Source organism: Melospiza melodia, unplaced genomic scaffold, assembly GCF_035770615.1.
Source record: "Melospiza melodia melodia isolate bMelMel2 unplaced genomic scaffold, bMelMel2.pri scaffold_62, whole genome shotgun sequence".
NCBI lineage: Eukaryota > Metazoa > Chordata > Aves > Passeriformes > Passerellidae > Melospiza > Melospiza melodia.
Genome location: NW_026948801.1, coordinates 2,999,667 through 3,014,286, shown reverse-complemented (window position 1 = coordinate 3,014,286; position 14,620 = coordinate 2,999,667). Strand labels below are relative to the sequence as shown.

The window sequence follows — 14,620 nt, the reverse complement described above, 5'->3', positions numbered from 1 at the left end:
GGCTGAGCTCTGGCAGCACTGGCAGGGCCCAGCCCTGGGCACAGGGAAGCAGCTGCTGGCAGGGACAGCTCCAGGCTGTAGAGCCCTGGGTAGGGAGTGTGTGGAATGTGCCCCCAAGCTGTGCTGGGATATTTAAGGTCCTCTCCAAGCAAAAATATTCCATGATTACTTTTTTTACAGATCCAAATGCCAAGGCACAGCAAATGTCCAACAGCAGCTCCATCAGCCACTTCTTCCTGCTGGCATTGGCAGACACACGGCAGCTGCAGCTCCTGCACTTCTGCCTCTTGCTGGGCATCTCCCTGGCTGCCCTCCTGGGCAACGGCCTCATCATCAGCACCGTAGCCTGCAGCCACCACCTGCACACGCCCATGTTCTTCTTCCTGCTCAACCTGGCCCTCACTGACCTGGGCTCCATCTGCACCACTGTCCCCAAAGCCATGCACAATTCCCTCTGGGACACCAGGAACATCTCCTACACAGGATGTGCTGCTCAGCTCTTCTTCTTTCTGTTCTTCATCTCAGCAGAGTATTTCCTCCTGACCATCATGTGCTACGACCGCTACATGTTCATCTGCAAACCCCTGCACTACGGGACCCTCCTGGGCAGCAGAGCTTGTGCCCACATGGCAGCAGCTGCCTGGGCCAGTGGCTTTCTCAATGCTCTGCTGCACACAGCCAATACATTTTCCCTGCCCCTGTGCCATGGCAATGCCCTGGACCAGTTCTTCTGTGACGTGCCCCCAATCCTCAAGGTCTCCTGCTCACACTCTAACTCCCACAGGGAACTTGGTTATCTTGTTGTTACTTGCTGTTTAGCACTTTGCTGTTTTGTGTTCATTGTTTTCTCCTATGTGCAGATCTTCAGGGCTGTGCTGAGGATCCCCTCTGAGCAGGGATGGCACAAAGCTTTTTCCACCTGCCTCCCTCACCTTTCTGTGGTATCCGTGTTCATCAGCACAGCCATATTTGCCTACATGAAGCCCTCCTCCATGTCCTCCCCATCCCTGGATCTGGCCCTTTCAGTTCTGTACTCAGTGGTGCCTGCAGCCCTGAACCCCCTCATCTATAGCCTGAGGAACCAGGAGCTCAAGGCTGCAGTGAGAAGACTGATGACTGGATAGTTTCAGAGACATTAAACGGCTGGCCAAATTCTACAAATGACGTGAAATAAAAGTAATGTTATTGATGGCTTGATAGAGGCTTTTTTTTCCCCTTTATATTAGTTTTATCATATGGTCCACAAAGAAATGTCATTCTTTGTGCCATCTCTCATTTTGTTTGTCTCCATCTTCCCTGTGCCCACAGACTGTGTCAATGAGGGGCTGCACTCTCAGTGGCTTTAAAGGATCTAAAGAATCTCCAAGCAAAGCTTTCTGCAGAGATGCCCTTTTGTTGCCTTCTCTGGAGCTGAAGCAGCAATGTCTGTGTGCAGAGCTGGGGGCAGATCAGGGCTGGCTGAGCAGCTGTGCCCAGCAGCAGCAGCACTTGGTGTTGCCAGTGCTGCTGCCATGGCCCTGCCCCACTGCCCTGGTAGCCCTGGTGTTGCTGTAGGGCCTGAGTGCTCTCGTGGCTGGGCTCACAGCCCTGGGGGTGGCAGTGCGGGGCTGCAGCAGGGACAGGCCATGGGCACTGCGGGGGCAGCGCTGACGCCTCAGGCCAGGGCCTGGGGGCTCCAGGCTCTTTGCCCAGGCTCTCACAAGAACACGGTCAGGCCAATGCTCAGCACAGAAAAGCCCTGTGAGCTGCCCCAGGCTGGCCGTGGGCAGGCTGGGGGCAAACAGCATGGCTGGGGCTCTACAAGGGCCCTGGGGCAGAGGGGAAGGAGCAGCAGAGCAGGGGCTGATCCATCCCCAGTGCACTGCACAGCCCAGGGCAGTGTCCCAGAGCGTCCTCATGGAGCTGCCAACAAAAACCCCCCTCTGCAGCCCTGGCCGCTCCCCCAGCTCACACAGGTGCCCCATCCTTGCAGGCACAGACATGGAAGCACTGGCTCAGCAGCCCCTGTTTGCATTGCACACAGCAGGGGGAGCACCCCCATGCTGTTGCTGTGGGGACATGAACCTGGGGGAGCACAAATGCCATCAGCCCCTGGGGCCAGCAAGGGCTGGGGGACACCAGGGAAACCACTCAGCTTTGTCCTGGCCTCTGCAGTCAGCCAGAAAGTTTGTTCCCATCAGCTGGGAGTTTCCTGTCCCACTGCAGATGCTGTTTGCTCAGAGCCAGAGCTGCCTGGCAGCCACCCCCAAACCGCCCTGAGCATTTCCGTGGTTTCACCTTTGCTTTCTCTACTCTTTGCCTGCTTTAAATTTCTTCCTATTTCCCTCCCCGGTTCCCTGCCCTGCAAACAGCCCCTCCCTGTTTGCCCTTTCCTCTCTGGCCCCACTCCCCATTGCAGTTCCTGACTTGGCACCATGGGAACATCCCTTGGGGACCAGGATTATCCTACAAGTGCTGCAGGAATTGTCTGCAGGCTCCTGCAGTGCCTGGTGCTGCTCCCTTGCCAGAGGCACCCCAGGCCAGGAGGGCACATCTGGGCTGCTGTGTCTGGCTCTGGGGCTCCCTGTTCTGGGCAGTGAGGAGGAGCTGCAGAGGCTCTGCAGGACTGACAGGATGGGCTTTGGGGCTGGCAGGAGAAGCTGAGGGACCTGGGCTGCTGGAGCTTCTGAAGAGGAGGCCCAGGGCTCGTTCTGCAACTGCTCCAAGAGTGGTTTTAGAGAATCCTAGAATCAGCAAGGCTGGAAAAGGCTTTGGGGATCATCAAGTCCAACCTGTGCCCGGAGACTGCCTTGTCTCCCCTGAGCCTCCTCTTCTCCAGGATAAACAACCCCAGCTCCCTCAGCCACTCCTCACACCACTTATGTTCCAGACCACTCCTCAGCCTTGTTGCCCTTCTCTTGACATGCTCCAGCCCCTCCATGTCCTTCCTGAATTGGGAGGCCCAGAACTGGACACAGCACTGCCCAACCAGTGCTGAGCCCAGGGGAAGAATCACTGCTCTGCTCCTGCTGGCCACACCATTCCTGATCCAGGCCAGGAGCCTTTGGCCCTTCTTGCCCACCTGGGCACACTGCTGGCTCATGTCCAGCCTGCTGTCCATCAGTCCCTGCAGGTCCCTTTCTGCCTGGCTGCTGTCCAGCCACTCTGTCCCCAGCCTGTAGTGCTACAGGGGTTGTTGTGGCCAAAGTGCAGAACCTGGCACTTGGACTTGTTAAACCTCACCTTGTTGTATTTGGGCCCTGGATGCAGCCTGTCCAGGGCCCTGTGCAGAGCCCTCCTACCATCCAGCAGATTAAAACTCCCAGCCAACTTGGTGTCATGAGGGTTCCATGAGGCCCCAGAGTGTCGCAATGGTCTTCATGATTCCATGAGACCTCTCAGTATCACAATGTCCCTTTCGTTCCATGGGGCCCCTTCGGTGTCACAAAGTCCCTTGGATCCTTGGGCCCTGCAGTGTTATAATGGATCATTGGTTCCATGAGGTCTGTCAGTGCAGAAATGCTCTCCTTGCTTACCCAGTGTCACGATGGCGTCTTGGTCCCAAGGGCCACCATGAGGTCAAACATGTTTCCTTCATTTCAGGAGTCCCTGAGGAGCAGCCCTGGACCCTTGGTTCCATGGGGCCCTGCAGTGTCATAATGGCCCAATCCTGACACCAGGTCCTGCGATGTCACAATGCTCTGCATCGTTCTTAAAGGCCCTGCAGGGTCACAGTGGCCTGTTGGTTCCCTGAGGCCTCAGAGTGCCACAATTAATTCCTTGGTGCTGCAGTGTCACAATGGAGCCCTGGTGACACAAGATCCTGCAGTGTCTCCAGGGACCCTTGGTTCCATGGTGTCAGGGTCCATCCTAGTGGACAGATGACCTGATGGTTCGTAGGAATGATCTCAGAGTGCAAAACACCAACACGGTACAAGGGGGTTTGCAGTGATGATCAAATCAAATGCAGTTTAATGGAAATAACCACAGCAAAAATGCAATAGAGGGATTAAGGGAGATAAAAAGATAGAGAAAGAGAGAGGAGAGAGGAGAGAGAGAGAGAAGGAGAGGGGATATAGCTACCAACGCAGAGACGAAGTCCTTTGGTCCAGTCCAGCCGACGGTCCGCCTGCTACGCTGGGGAGATCTCAAAGGCTCTAGCTAACTCAGAGGCTTTTATTACTGAAAAGTGTGTATGGGGGGGAACAGATACAAGAGGGAACAGATGTAACAGGTAGTCCATGTTCTCAGCAGTAAATGATCTTGATAGATGTAACAGCTAGTTATGTTCTCAGCAGTAAATGAGAGCCATTGTATTCTCGGTCCAGTGGTCACAATCTGCAGGCAAACATCTCGCTTCGGTCAGCTTGCCTCCCCACACACCTCCCCCGGGCTGGGGGTTTCAGTCCCAGTCCTTGGAAGGAGCAGAGGAGCCTTTTTAGGAGTTTCATGTCTCAGTCCTTGATGGAAAAGCTTCTCACATCTCCGTCTGTCTGTCACGGTGGTTGTAAAACAGGTGAGGGTCTTTGGTGGGAGACCACCTGGAACTCAGGAGAAGTCCAGCCAGGCTGAGAGGTGGGACAGCTTCCAGAGCTGCTATTGTGGCAAACGGGGCATGGTGCCCTCTTCTTAGCATACAGCAAACACACTTGTGAAAACAATAGCTTAACACTGAGCTTTCAGATCTTGGAGCCTGTGGCGTGTGACTTTTCTCCTTCAGAGCCAGATATAGACAGGGGGTGTCTTCTCTTCAGTGGTCTCTCAAAGACGATCGTGAGGCAGATGAGGGAAAATTGGGACAGACTCTCACACATGGGGCGCCACAGTGTCACAATTGTTCCCTCAGTTCCCAGAGTCCTTGCAATGGAGCAATGGCCCCTTGATTCTATTGTCCCCAGGCTCTCCCAAGGGTCTCCTTGGTTCCGCAGTGGCACAATGGCCCCTTGGCTCCACAAGTCCCTGCAGGGTCACAGTGGCCTCTGTGGCTCCTCCAGGACCCAGACTGTCACTATGGACTCCTTGCTTCCATCCAACCCCACAGTGTCACAATGGCCTCTTGGCTCTTTGCTGCTATGTCGTACACAGTGTCACCATGATCCTCTTAGTGCCACCAGGCCCTGCAGTGTCACAATGGCCCCTTGCTTCCCCAGGGTCCTGCAGTGTCACAATCATCAGAGAAACAACCATACTGGGAAAGACCTTGGAGAGCATCAAGTCCAACCTGGGACCCAACACCACCCTATCACCCAGACTATGGCACTCAGTGCCACATCCAGTCTTTCCTTAAACACTTCCAGGGACAGTGACTCACACATCTCTCTGGACAGCCCATTCCAGTGCCCAATCATTCTTTGTGAGGAGAATATTTCCTAATGTCCAGCCTAAACATCCCCTCATGCAGCTGAAGGCTGTGTTCTTTTGTTCTGTCACTGTTCCCTGGGAAAAGAGTCTGACCCCCACCTGGCTGCACCCTCCTGTTTGGGGGTTGTATAGAGTGATAGGGTCTCCCTTGAGCCTCCTCTTCTCTGGGATAAACAACCCCAGCTCCCTCAGCTGCTCCTCACATCACTTGTGCTCCAGACCCCTCACCAGCCTTGTTGGCTCTCTCTGGACATGCTCCAGCCCCTCCATGTCCTTCCTAAATTGAGGGCCCAGAACTGGACACAGCACTTGAGGTGCTGCCCAACCAGTGCTGAGCACAGGGGAAGAATCACTGCTCTGGTCCTGCTGGCCACACCATTCCTGATCCATAGGAGGGCTAGGGGTTGGATGAGGGAAATGATGGGGAGGGAGTGGGGACAAAGTATTATTGATTGTCAGCCATAAAAGGTCTTTATCTTCATATCTGTTCAGACTGCATTAGAAAGTACTGGGGTTCACTATCAGCTGGACATTGCTGATAGCAGTCTATGAACAGGAAAGAATAACTGTCAAAACAATTTCCTCTGCTTTTATTTTTTTTTTAATATAGCAGATTCACTTTGAATATACTTTTGAAATTTGTCTAATTAATGACAGAAGAATTTGAAGCTTCAATTATTCCCATTGGCTTTTCTTGTTTGATTGTTTTGAACTATTGTTTCTGAGCCTTTTCCATTGAATTCCTGAACGAAACAGCTGAAGAAAGAAGAGACATCTGGAGTAATAAAGTGCATCAGCAACCTCCAAGTGTCTGAGGATCCATCCCCATCAGAGCAGCAATGGACAGAAATGGGCACAGCTTTGTGGCTGCCCCAGGTTTGGCATGGGCCCTGGGCCTGGAGCAGGAGCAGCTCTTGAGGGCCCCAAGGCCATGGCTCTTGTACTGCCCTGGGCACATGGGATGGCAGCAGGGGCTTCAGAGCTCTCAGCACCTCAGGCAGAAAGGAGCAGGGCAGCCAGGGAGCCTCCTTTGGCCTTGGTCAAGCACCTTCCCCCATGGCTGGGGCTGAGTCCTGTGGCAGCTGCAGTTGCTGCTGTGCCCTTGGCAGGGGCTGGGGCCGTGGGGCCAGTGGCCAGAGCAGCCTGGCCTGAACAGAGCTGTGGGGCCAGAGCCAGCTGGGCTGGGCTGGGGAGAGGCCCTTGGTGCTGCCCAGAGCTCAGGGCAGCCGGCAGTTTGCAGGGAGCTGGGCCGGGCTCAGAGAGCCTCGCCCAAAAACTGTCAGTGTCCATCTCAGCCTGGCTGAGCATGCAGGGGCAGGACTCAGGCCAGGCCTTGTGGGGCAGGGCCAGCGCCTGTGCAAGGCATTGCAAACAGGCAAGTGGCCCATAGAGAAGGTTGTTCTGAGCCCTGGGTGGCATGGACAGAGCAGGGAGAGGGCCCAGGACATTTGTCAGTGCCAGCCTCTGTGCCCAGCCCTTGGCAGCCCTGGCTGCTGAGCCCAGCTTTGGCCTGGGCTGAGTTTGGCTGTGGCCCAGCTCCATCCTCCTGCAGGGCTCAGGGCCTGTTCCCAGCCATGGCCAGCCCTGGCTTCCTCTCTGCTGGCCCAGAGGTCGGCAGAGCCCGGGACAGGGCTGTCTGTGCAGCCCCACAGGTGCCAGGGGCTCTGCAGGAGCTGACAGAGGCTGCCCAGCAGGGAGGCCATGGGGCACAGAGCCCCACGGCTGCTGTGGGCACCACAGCTCAGGGGCCATTCCTACCCGCAATGCTCTTGGCCTGGGCTGGGCCTGCACAGGGGCTGGGCCACCATGGCTGGGCCAGCACAGGGCCACAAAGGGCCCACTCAGCTGCTGCCGGGGCTGACAGCAAGGCCAGGCACACACAAGCAATTGCTGAGCATCACCTGCACTGGCCAGGCCTGACTGTGCCAAAGGCAGAGCTCAGCTGCCCTTGGGGGCTGCAGGAACAATCCAGAGCCCAAAGAGCCTCCATGGCTGTGCTGGAGACCAAGGCTGCAGGAGGGAAATGCAGGGCTGCTGTGGAATGGGGAGGGCATTGAATTCCAGAACACACCTCAGCTCTCTGATGATCCCAGCACCATGCTGGGCCCTGTTTCAGACTGGAGCAGAGCAGATGTTCATGGGACAGGAGCCCTGCGGGTCTGTCAGGGACCTGCAGCTCTCAGGGTGCTCTGCTCTCCCTCAGGTGCTCTCGGAGAGATCCAATCCCAGCTGGGCACCTCAGGGCACAAGTGGAACTGCCTGTTCATGGGCACACAACTGATGTCAGCCTGGATAGGGGCACAGGTTTTAATACGTGTTTATCTGATAATATACAAGCGAATCTTTATTATCTGGGTCATTTGAGTACTTTTAAGAAATAGCAATATTTTCCCACCAGAAACGGTGGTTCCCACTCTACTTGTATAACCAATACTCATTCTACTATTTAATCTCCCTTTTCCATTCCGTATTTCTTCCTCTCCTGTTGAAATAGCCATGTTTGACTACATCTCTTCACTAGACAAGCTGGATCCATGTCCTTCCTGCTGCTCTCACATTTCTTCTTCCATATGCTCTCTGGCCATTCAAGTGGTGCCTCTCAGCTGACTGGTTTCGTGCTTTGAATCTCAAGGAGTGGCCAAATCTTTAAGAAATTCAAATAAATATGAATTAAATATGTCATTCTGGTTATATCTATCTCAGAATTACCTTTATGTCTTTGTCTTGAACTGTTTCTGTATAGAAATCCCTTCGGGATGGTGGACATGTGAAATGCTGCTGGGACACGACAGGAAACCGAGGGAAGAGCTGTGATGGTTATTAAAGTCTTCAAATATTCCTGTTGTGTTTGTAGGCAAGAAATGTTTCTGTGCCTCTGAGTGTCACCAGTCCCTGAACCCAAAGCACACAAACCTGATGAGTAGTTGTTCCCACTGCAGGGGCGCTTGGACTTTGGCTCTGCACAGGAGAGCTCTTCATCCCCTTTCTCTCTTTTCCTCCCACCGGGCATGGAGGGAGCCCCTGACTTCAGCCTGTGACTCGTGTGTGCAAAGAGCAAATCTGGGCAGAATCAGGGCAGGGAGGGTTTGGGGGGAACTTGGGATCTGTGCTGGGCACAGAAGGTGTTTTCCATTGCTCTGAGACTGTCTGCTGTGGAAAGTGGATTTAATATCAAGCAGAGGAATGACTTTTGTATTTGATGGAGCTGTGCCTTCCCTTGGCTTTGTTGCCTGACAATAAATAAACATCCCTCTGTGTCTTGGGCAGCTCCTTCTCCAAGGAAAGCAGGTGGGAGTTGGAGCCAAGGAGCGGAAAGCTGCAGGTGCAGCCTGGGCTGGAGGGAGCTCAGATTTGCACAAGGCTGCTCTGAGTGCCAGGGCTTGGATGGGGGAAATGGTGGGGTGGGGTTAGGGACAGAGTCAGATTGATTGTCAGCCATGGAGGGTCTTGATTTCCATATCTATTCCAATTGTATGAGGAGGTACTTGGATTCAGTGTCAATTGGAGACTGCAAAGATCGATTTATGAACAGGAAAAAATCCTATACAAGATGTAAAAAATATTTTCTCACTGTATTTTTTAATATAATGCATTCACTTTGAACACACTACTGAAATCTATCAAATTAACCGCAAAAGATTTGAACACTTAAATCGAATTTTCCCCTGAGGCTTGGCTTGTTAAGGTGTTCTGAATGTTAATGAGCCCAGGGATACTGAATTCCTGCACTCAAGAGCTGGAGGCTGAACAAGGCTCTGCAGCAGGAAAATTCAGCAGCAGCCTCCAAGTTGCTGAGGATATCAGCAGCCCCCACTCTCCTTGTCTGCCCATTCCCCCATCCCTGCCCAGAGACCGTGGGGGAATGGGCAGACAAGGAGAGCGTCCCTGGGGCTGGGGCAGCACAACTCAGAGGCACCAGGGGCTCCAGCTGGGAAATGGAGTGTGGAATGTGGCTGGGAAAGCCCTGCCTGGGCTGTGCCAAGCAGGACACACAAGCCCTGACTCCCATGCCCCAAACAATTCTCTGAAGGAGAAATTTAAAATTAATTACAATTCTTTGCATACTCTGAGTTGGACTCACTGGAGAAATACCAACAAAAGATTCTTAGGAGCTCAAAACAGCAAAACAGCTTTTACTGGAAAATTTAGAATATCAGAGAAACATTGGGAAAAGTTTTAATATGACATTCAATCAACACAAAACACTTCTCAAAGCTCTAACTTGGCAGCTTCACCTTCACAAACTCTTAGCTTGATCAATTTTAAGTTACTCAAAATTGGCAAGAAGAGGAAATTCGAAGAAGGAAAAGAAAACACAGAAAGAGAGAAAGTAATACAAGAAAATACAGAGGAGCACACACAGAGCTACCAACTCCTGGATTTCAGCAGTGTTCAGATGGAAATTCCAAGAGGCGGTAGGGTCAAGATGTGTGCTTGCCTTGTGGTCAGCCTCGAATACTCCTTGGTCTTCCTGGGCCCTTCCCCCAGGTGGGACTTGGGCTCATTTGGTCCCTCAGGAGCTGGGCTGGGGCTGCAGAGGTGGCTGTGGAGCATTGCCTGTGCTGTGCCAGGGACTGGCAGACACTGCTGGGCTGGGACAGAGGCGCAGGTTTGCTCAGCACCAGAGACACCTTTCCCTTGCTTGTCCCCATCTGTCATCCCTGCCACCAGTGTTCTGCTGTACCTGGAACGTGGGGACACTTTCCCAGGCCTGTCCCTCAGATGTATCTATTTAAAGTATGAGAAACTTCAGTTTCACTCCCTTTTGAGTCCCTGAGAATTTTTTTGGCACACTCTGTGGGACTCAGTCTGATACAAAGAGTACCAAATCCCCAGAGGGTCATTAAAGTCCCTGTGCTGTGTCTGTGCTGCTGAGCTGGACTGGGCTTCTGGCCCAGAGGCAGCTCCTGGCAAGGGCAGCGCTGCAGAGAGACAGCTCTGGCCAGGAGCAGCTCCTGTGCACAGCCCAGCAAGAGCCCTGAGCAAGGAGGGCAGGACAGGATCTGCCTGGCCAGGGGCTGGGGCTCAGGCCTTGGCCCTTTGCATTCCTGAAACACATCCAGGTGTGCTCAGGACCAGAGACACCTCTGCCTTGTTTGTCCCCAGTTGTCATCACTGCCTCCAGTGTTCTGCTCTCCCTGGAACCCAGGGACACTTTCTCAGTTCTGTCCCTCACAGTGATCTCTTTAAAGTACAAGAAACTTCAGTATTTCAATCTCACTTTGAGGTCTTGAGAAGTTATTTGAGGACATTCTGAGGGACTGGGTCTGATGCAGAGAGCACCAAAGCCCCAGAGGGTCATTAAGTCCCTGTGCTGTGTCTGTGCTGCTGAGCTGGGCCGGGCTCCTGGCCCAGAGGCAGCTCCTGGCAAGGGCAGTGCTGCAGAGAGACAGCTCTGGGCAGGAGCAGCTCCTGTGCACAGCCCAGCAGGGCTGGGGCACTGCCAGGGCCCCTCAGGGACACCAGCAGGGCACAGACAGAGCTCACAGGGGCTCAGCACTGGCAGGGGCGGTGGGATGGCCCAGAGGGGGCTGTGTCACAGCAGCACTTCTGTGGCTGTGTCATAGAGGCACAGAGCAGCTGTGATGTCAGCAGGGGCTGTGTGACAGCACAAAGTGGGCTGGGTGAGGTCACAGATTGGGCTATGACATCACAGAGTTTGTTGTGTGAGGTCATTGAGCAGCTATGGCATCATAGAGTGGACTGTTTGACACCACAGAGCGGGCTGTGAGACCATGGCATGGCTGTATGACATCATAGAGCTGGCTGTGAGGTCAGAGTGTGTGCTGTGATATTACAGAGTGGCAGTATCACTTCACAGACAGGGTTTGTGACATCACTGAGGGGATTGTGACAGCACAGAGCTGCCTGTGATGTCACAGAGTAGGGTATGAGGCCATAGAGCAAATTCTGCCATCACCGAGTGTTGAACTGGGGCATCAGAGAGTGGGTTGTGACATCACTGGGTGACTGAGAAACGCCATAGAGCAGGAGGTGACATCACAGTACAGATTGTGAAATCATAGGGTGACTCTGTGACATCACAGACACTCCTGTGACATCACAGAGCAGCTGTATCACAGAGGGTGGCATCTCAGAGTTGGCTCTGTGACATCACAGGGGCTGTGTGACATCGCAGCAGTTTGCATGACATAACAGGAGGGTGTGACATAACAGGAAGGCTGTGTGAAATCACAGGAGGCTGTGTGACATCACAGGATGCTCTGTGACATCACAGGGCCTGTGTGAGGTCCTTGGGGAGGTTACTCTGTCCCGGCCCCCGTCACAGCTCCCCCAGACCAGTCCAACCCTGCTCATGCACAGCGGGATCCCCTCTCCCCCCGGGTCCCCCCGCCCCCGGCCCCGCAGTCTCCCCCAGAGGATGTTCCACGAGATCGACCCCAGAGCCTGACACAGGGATGGGGGGCCAGGGCCCTGGGGGTGGCACAGGGGGACAGGGACCCCCCGGCAGCATCCCCATGTCCCCCAGGGCCAGAGCCTGGGCCAGGGCTCCTTCACTCTGATACAAAAAAGGGCTTCAGAGCCCTGAAAAGTCCCTGGCAAGGGATCAGCAAAAAACAGGTTTAATATTAAGGGACAGCAGCACAAAGTTCCTTGGCAAGAGTCACTCTGCTCCTGACTGGACTTCTAGGACACCAAGGAAACAAAGCAACAACAAAACCAAACCAAATCCCGGCAATCAAACCAGAAATGGACAGAGAACTGTCCCTGTGGTGTGTGACACAAGGGCAGTGAGGGCAAGGATAAAAGGAATACCTCCTAAAAACTTAAGAGAGCTCAAACTTAACAGGACTTAACCTTGACTGATACCGTAAACTTCACAATTGTGCAAAAGAACAGCACTTAACAGTATTAAACCTAACTTCTAACCTATGACTTTGACATTTAACAGAGGAATAACATTTAAAAGTATTCAACTCTGCTTATAACTTATATTAAACAACTTAACAAAAGAACAACTCTTCACAGCAATTACCTTAGCTTAGACTTTTTGACTTAACCTTACTTACAGGCATGACTGACTCAGCTATCCAAATCCATCAGAGAGCAGCATTTCTGCCACATTTCCCCAGCACAGGCACTCCTGTGTGCACACAGACAGAAGGAGTCAGTGCAAGACACCTGTAAGCAATTCCCCTGAGGGCAGGAAATGCTCACTGGATTTGACTAAATCCAGTGCCAAAAGTGGATCCTTTGGCATCTCCCCAGCAGACAAAGGGTTGAGCCTGGAGGAGTGGGGGAATTGGCCCAGGCTCCGTCGTTATTCAGGATCCCCGAGTGCAGCAAACGGGAGAATTCCCAGCTGGGAGAGGCCCCAGTCAGAGGGAGTCACTGGCCCAGGAGAGCTCCAAGGGCTCCTTTTGGAACGCTGTTTGCCGGGCCCCAAGAGAGGGGCTTCAGTCCCAGCAATGGCTCATCCTGGTCACACTTGGCATCAACAGCTTTCTTTGGCAGTGTGAGAACAGGGATGTTGTGCCACTGAGGGAACAGAAACAGTTCCCAGGGCTGCTGCTAAAGGAACCAGGAGCTGGTTGGGCAGCAGCGGTGCCTGGAGCAGACAGTGTTTGTGATGAGCTGCAGAGGAGCTGAGCCCAGGGGCTGTTGGCCAAGGCCAAGGCCCAAGGAGCATTTCTCAGCTGGCAGGGTGGCCTGAGAAGGGGAGGGGGGAATGCAGCAGCACAGGGCCCATGGAACCAAGAGACCATTGTAACACTGTGGGGCCTCATGGAATCATGGAGAGCACTGTGATATTGCTGGGCCTCATGGAACCAAGGGGACTGTAGTGACACTGTGTGGCTCCATGGAATGCAGGGATCATTGTGACACTGTGAGGCCTCATCAAACCAAGGGTCCATTGTGACACCGTGGGGCCTCATGGAACTGTGGAGAACATTATGACGCTTTGAGGTGTCATGGAACCAAGGGGCCATTGTGACACTGTGGGGCCCCTTGAGACACAGGAGCCAATATGGCACTGTGGGGCCTTGTAAGACCAAGGCACCATTGTGACACTGTGGGGCCATGCAGCACCAAGGGACCTTTGTGACACTGTAGGGACTCATGGAATCATAGAGAGCCCTGTGACATTGCAGGGCCTCATGGAACCAAGGGGACAATTGTGACACTTTGGAGTGTCATGGAACCAAGGGATCATTGTGACACTGTGACACCCCATGGATTCAAAGGTCAATTGTAACATTGCAAGGCCTCATAGAATCATGGAGAGACCATTAAGATACTTCACAGCCTCATGGAACTAAGGAGACCATTGTGACACTGTCAGGCCTCATGGAACCAGTGAGAACATATTGGCCCTAGAGGTCCCGACAGAACCAGGAGGAACATTGTGATCCTGTGGGGCCTTTTGAAACCAAGAGGCCTTTGTGACACTGCAGGGCTGCAAGGAACCAAAGGTCCATTGTGACGTTGCAGGGCCTCATGTCATCAGTGGTCCATTGTGACACTGGGGAACTAAAGGAGACCAATGTGACACTGCAGGGCTGCATGGAAACAAAGCTCCAGAGTGACACAGAGGGATCTCCTGTCATCAATGGTCCATTGTGACACTGAGGAGCCACAAGAGTCCACCGTGACACTGCAAAACCCCAGGGTCCAAAGGTCCATTGTGACATTGCAGGGTTCATGGAATAGAGGAGTCACGTGATATTGTCGGGCCTGGGGAACCACAGAGACCAATGTGACACTGCAAGGCCTCATGGAACCAAAGCACCCTTGTGATACTTCAGGGCCCCATAAAACCAAGGGAACACAGAACATGTCTGGCTGGCTTGGCCTCCTGGGGGCCACCTTACTGGTCCAGCTGACCTTGGCATGTTGAGGGTTTTTTCTCATCCGCTGCTGAAAGTCTGGGGCCCCATGCTTTCCTATGGAACTGTCCTGCTCCTCCAGGCACCTATGGCCAGAATTGGGATTTCACTGCCCACATTCCTTCTATCCAGGGATTGTTCCCATAGGAATATTGCCAGGATAAGACTGGCTGGCAGTGGTTTCAGATGACTCACCTCCCATCTGTTCCCAAAACATTGGGGAAGGCTCGATTTCTCCTTCCTATGGGAAAGAACTGTCCTGCCCCTCCAGGTGCCCATGACCGAGACTGGGGTTCCACCTCCAAAGTTCCCTAAATCCTAAGACTGCTCCCAGACAAAATCTGCCATTACTGACAAGTCTGGCTGGACTTGGCCTAGTGAGGCTCTCCAAACACTGGGAGTCTCCGCTTTCCCTCCTGTGCAAAAGAGCT

At 53.5% G+C, this 14,620-nt stretch overlaps 1 protein-coding gene across 1 annotated transcript; it reads left to right on the top strand.

The window, feature by feature from the left end:
• The first annotated feature begins 203 nt into the window (after positions 1–203).
• Positions 204–1,124, top strand: LOC134413953 (olfactory receptor 14A16-like). Its single transcript, XM_063147967.1, has one exon. The coding sequence runs from the start codon at positions 204–206 to the stop codon at positions 1,122–1,124; it is 921 nt and encodes a 306-aa protein (XP_063004037.1).
• The last annotated feature ends 13,496 nt before the right edge of the window (positions 1,125–14,620 follow it).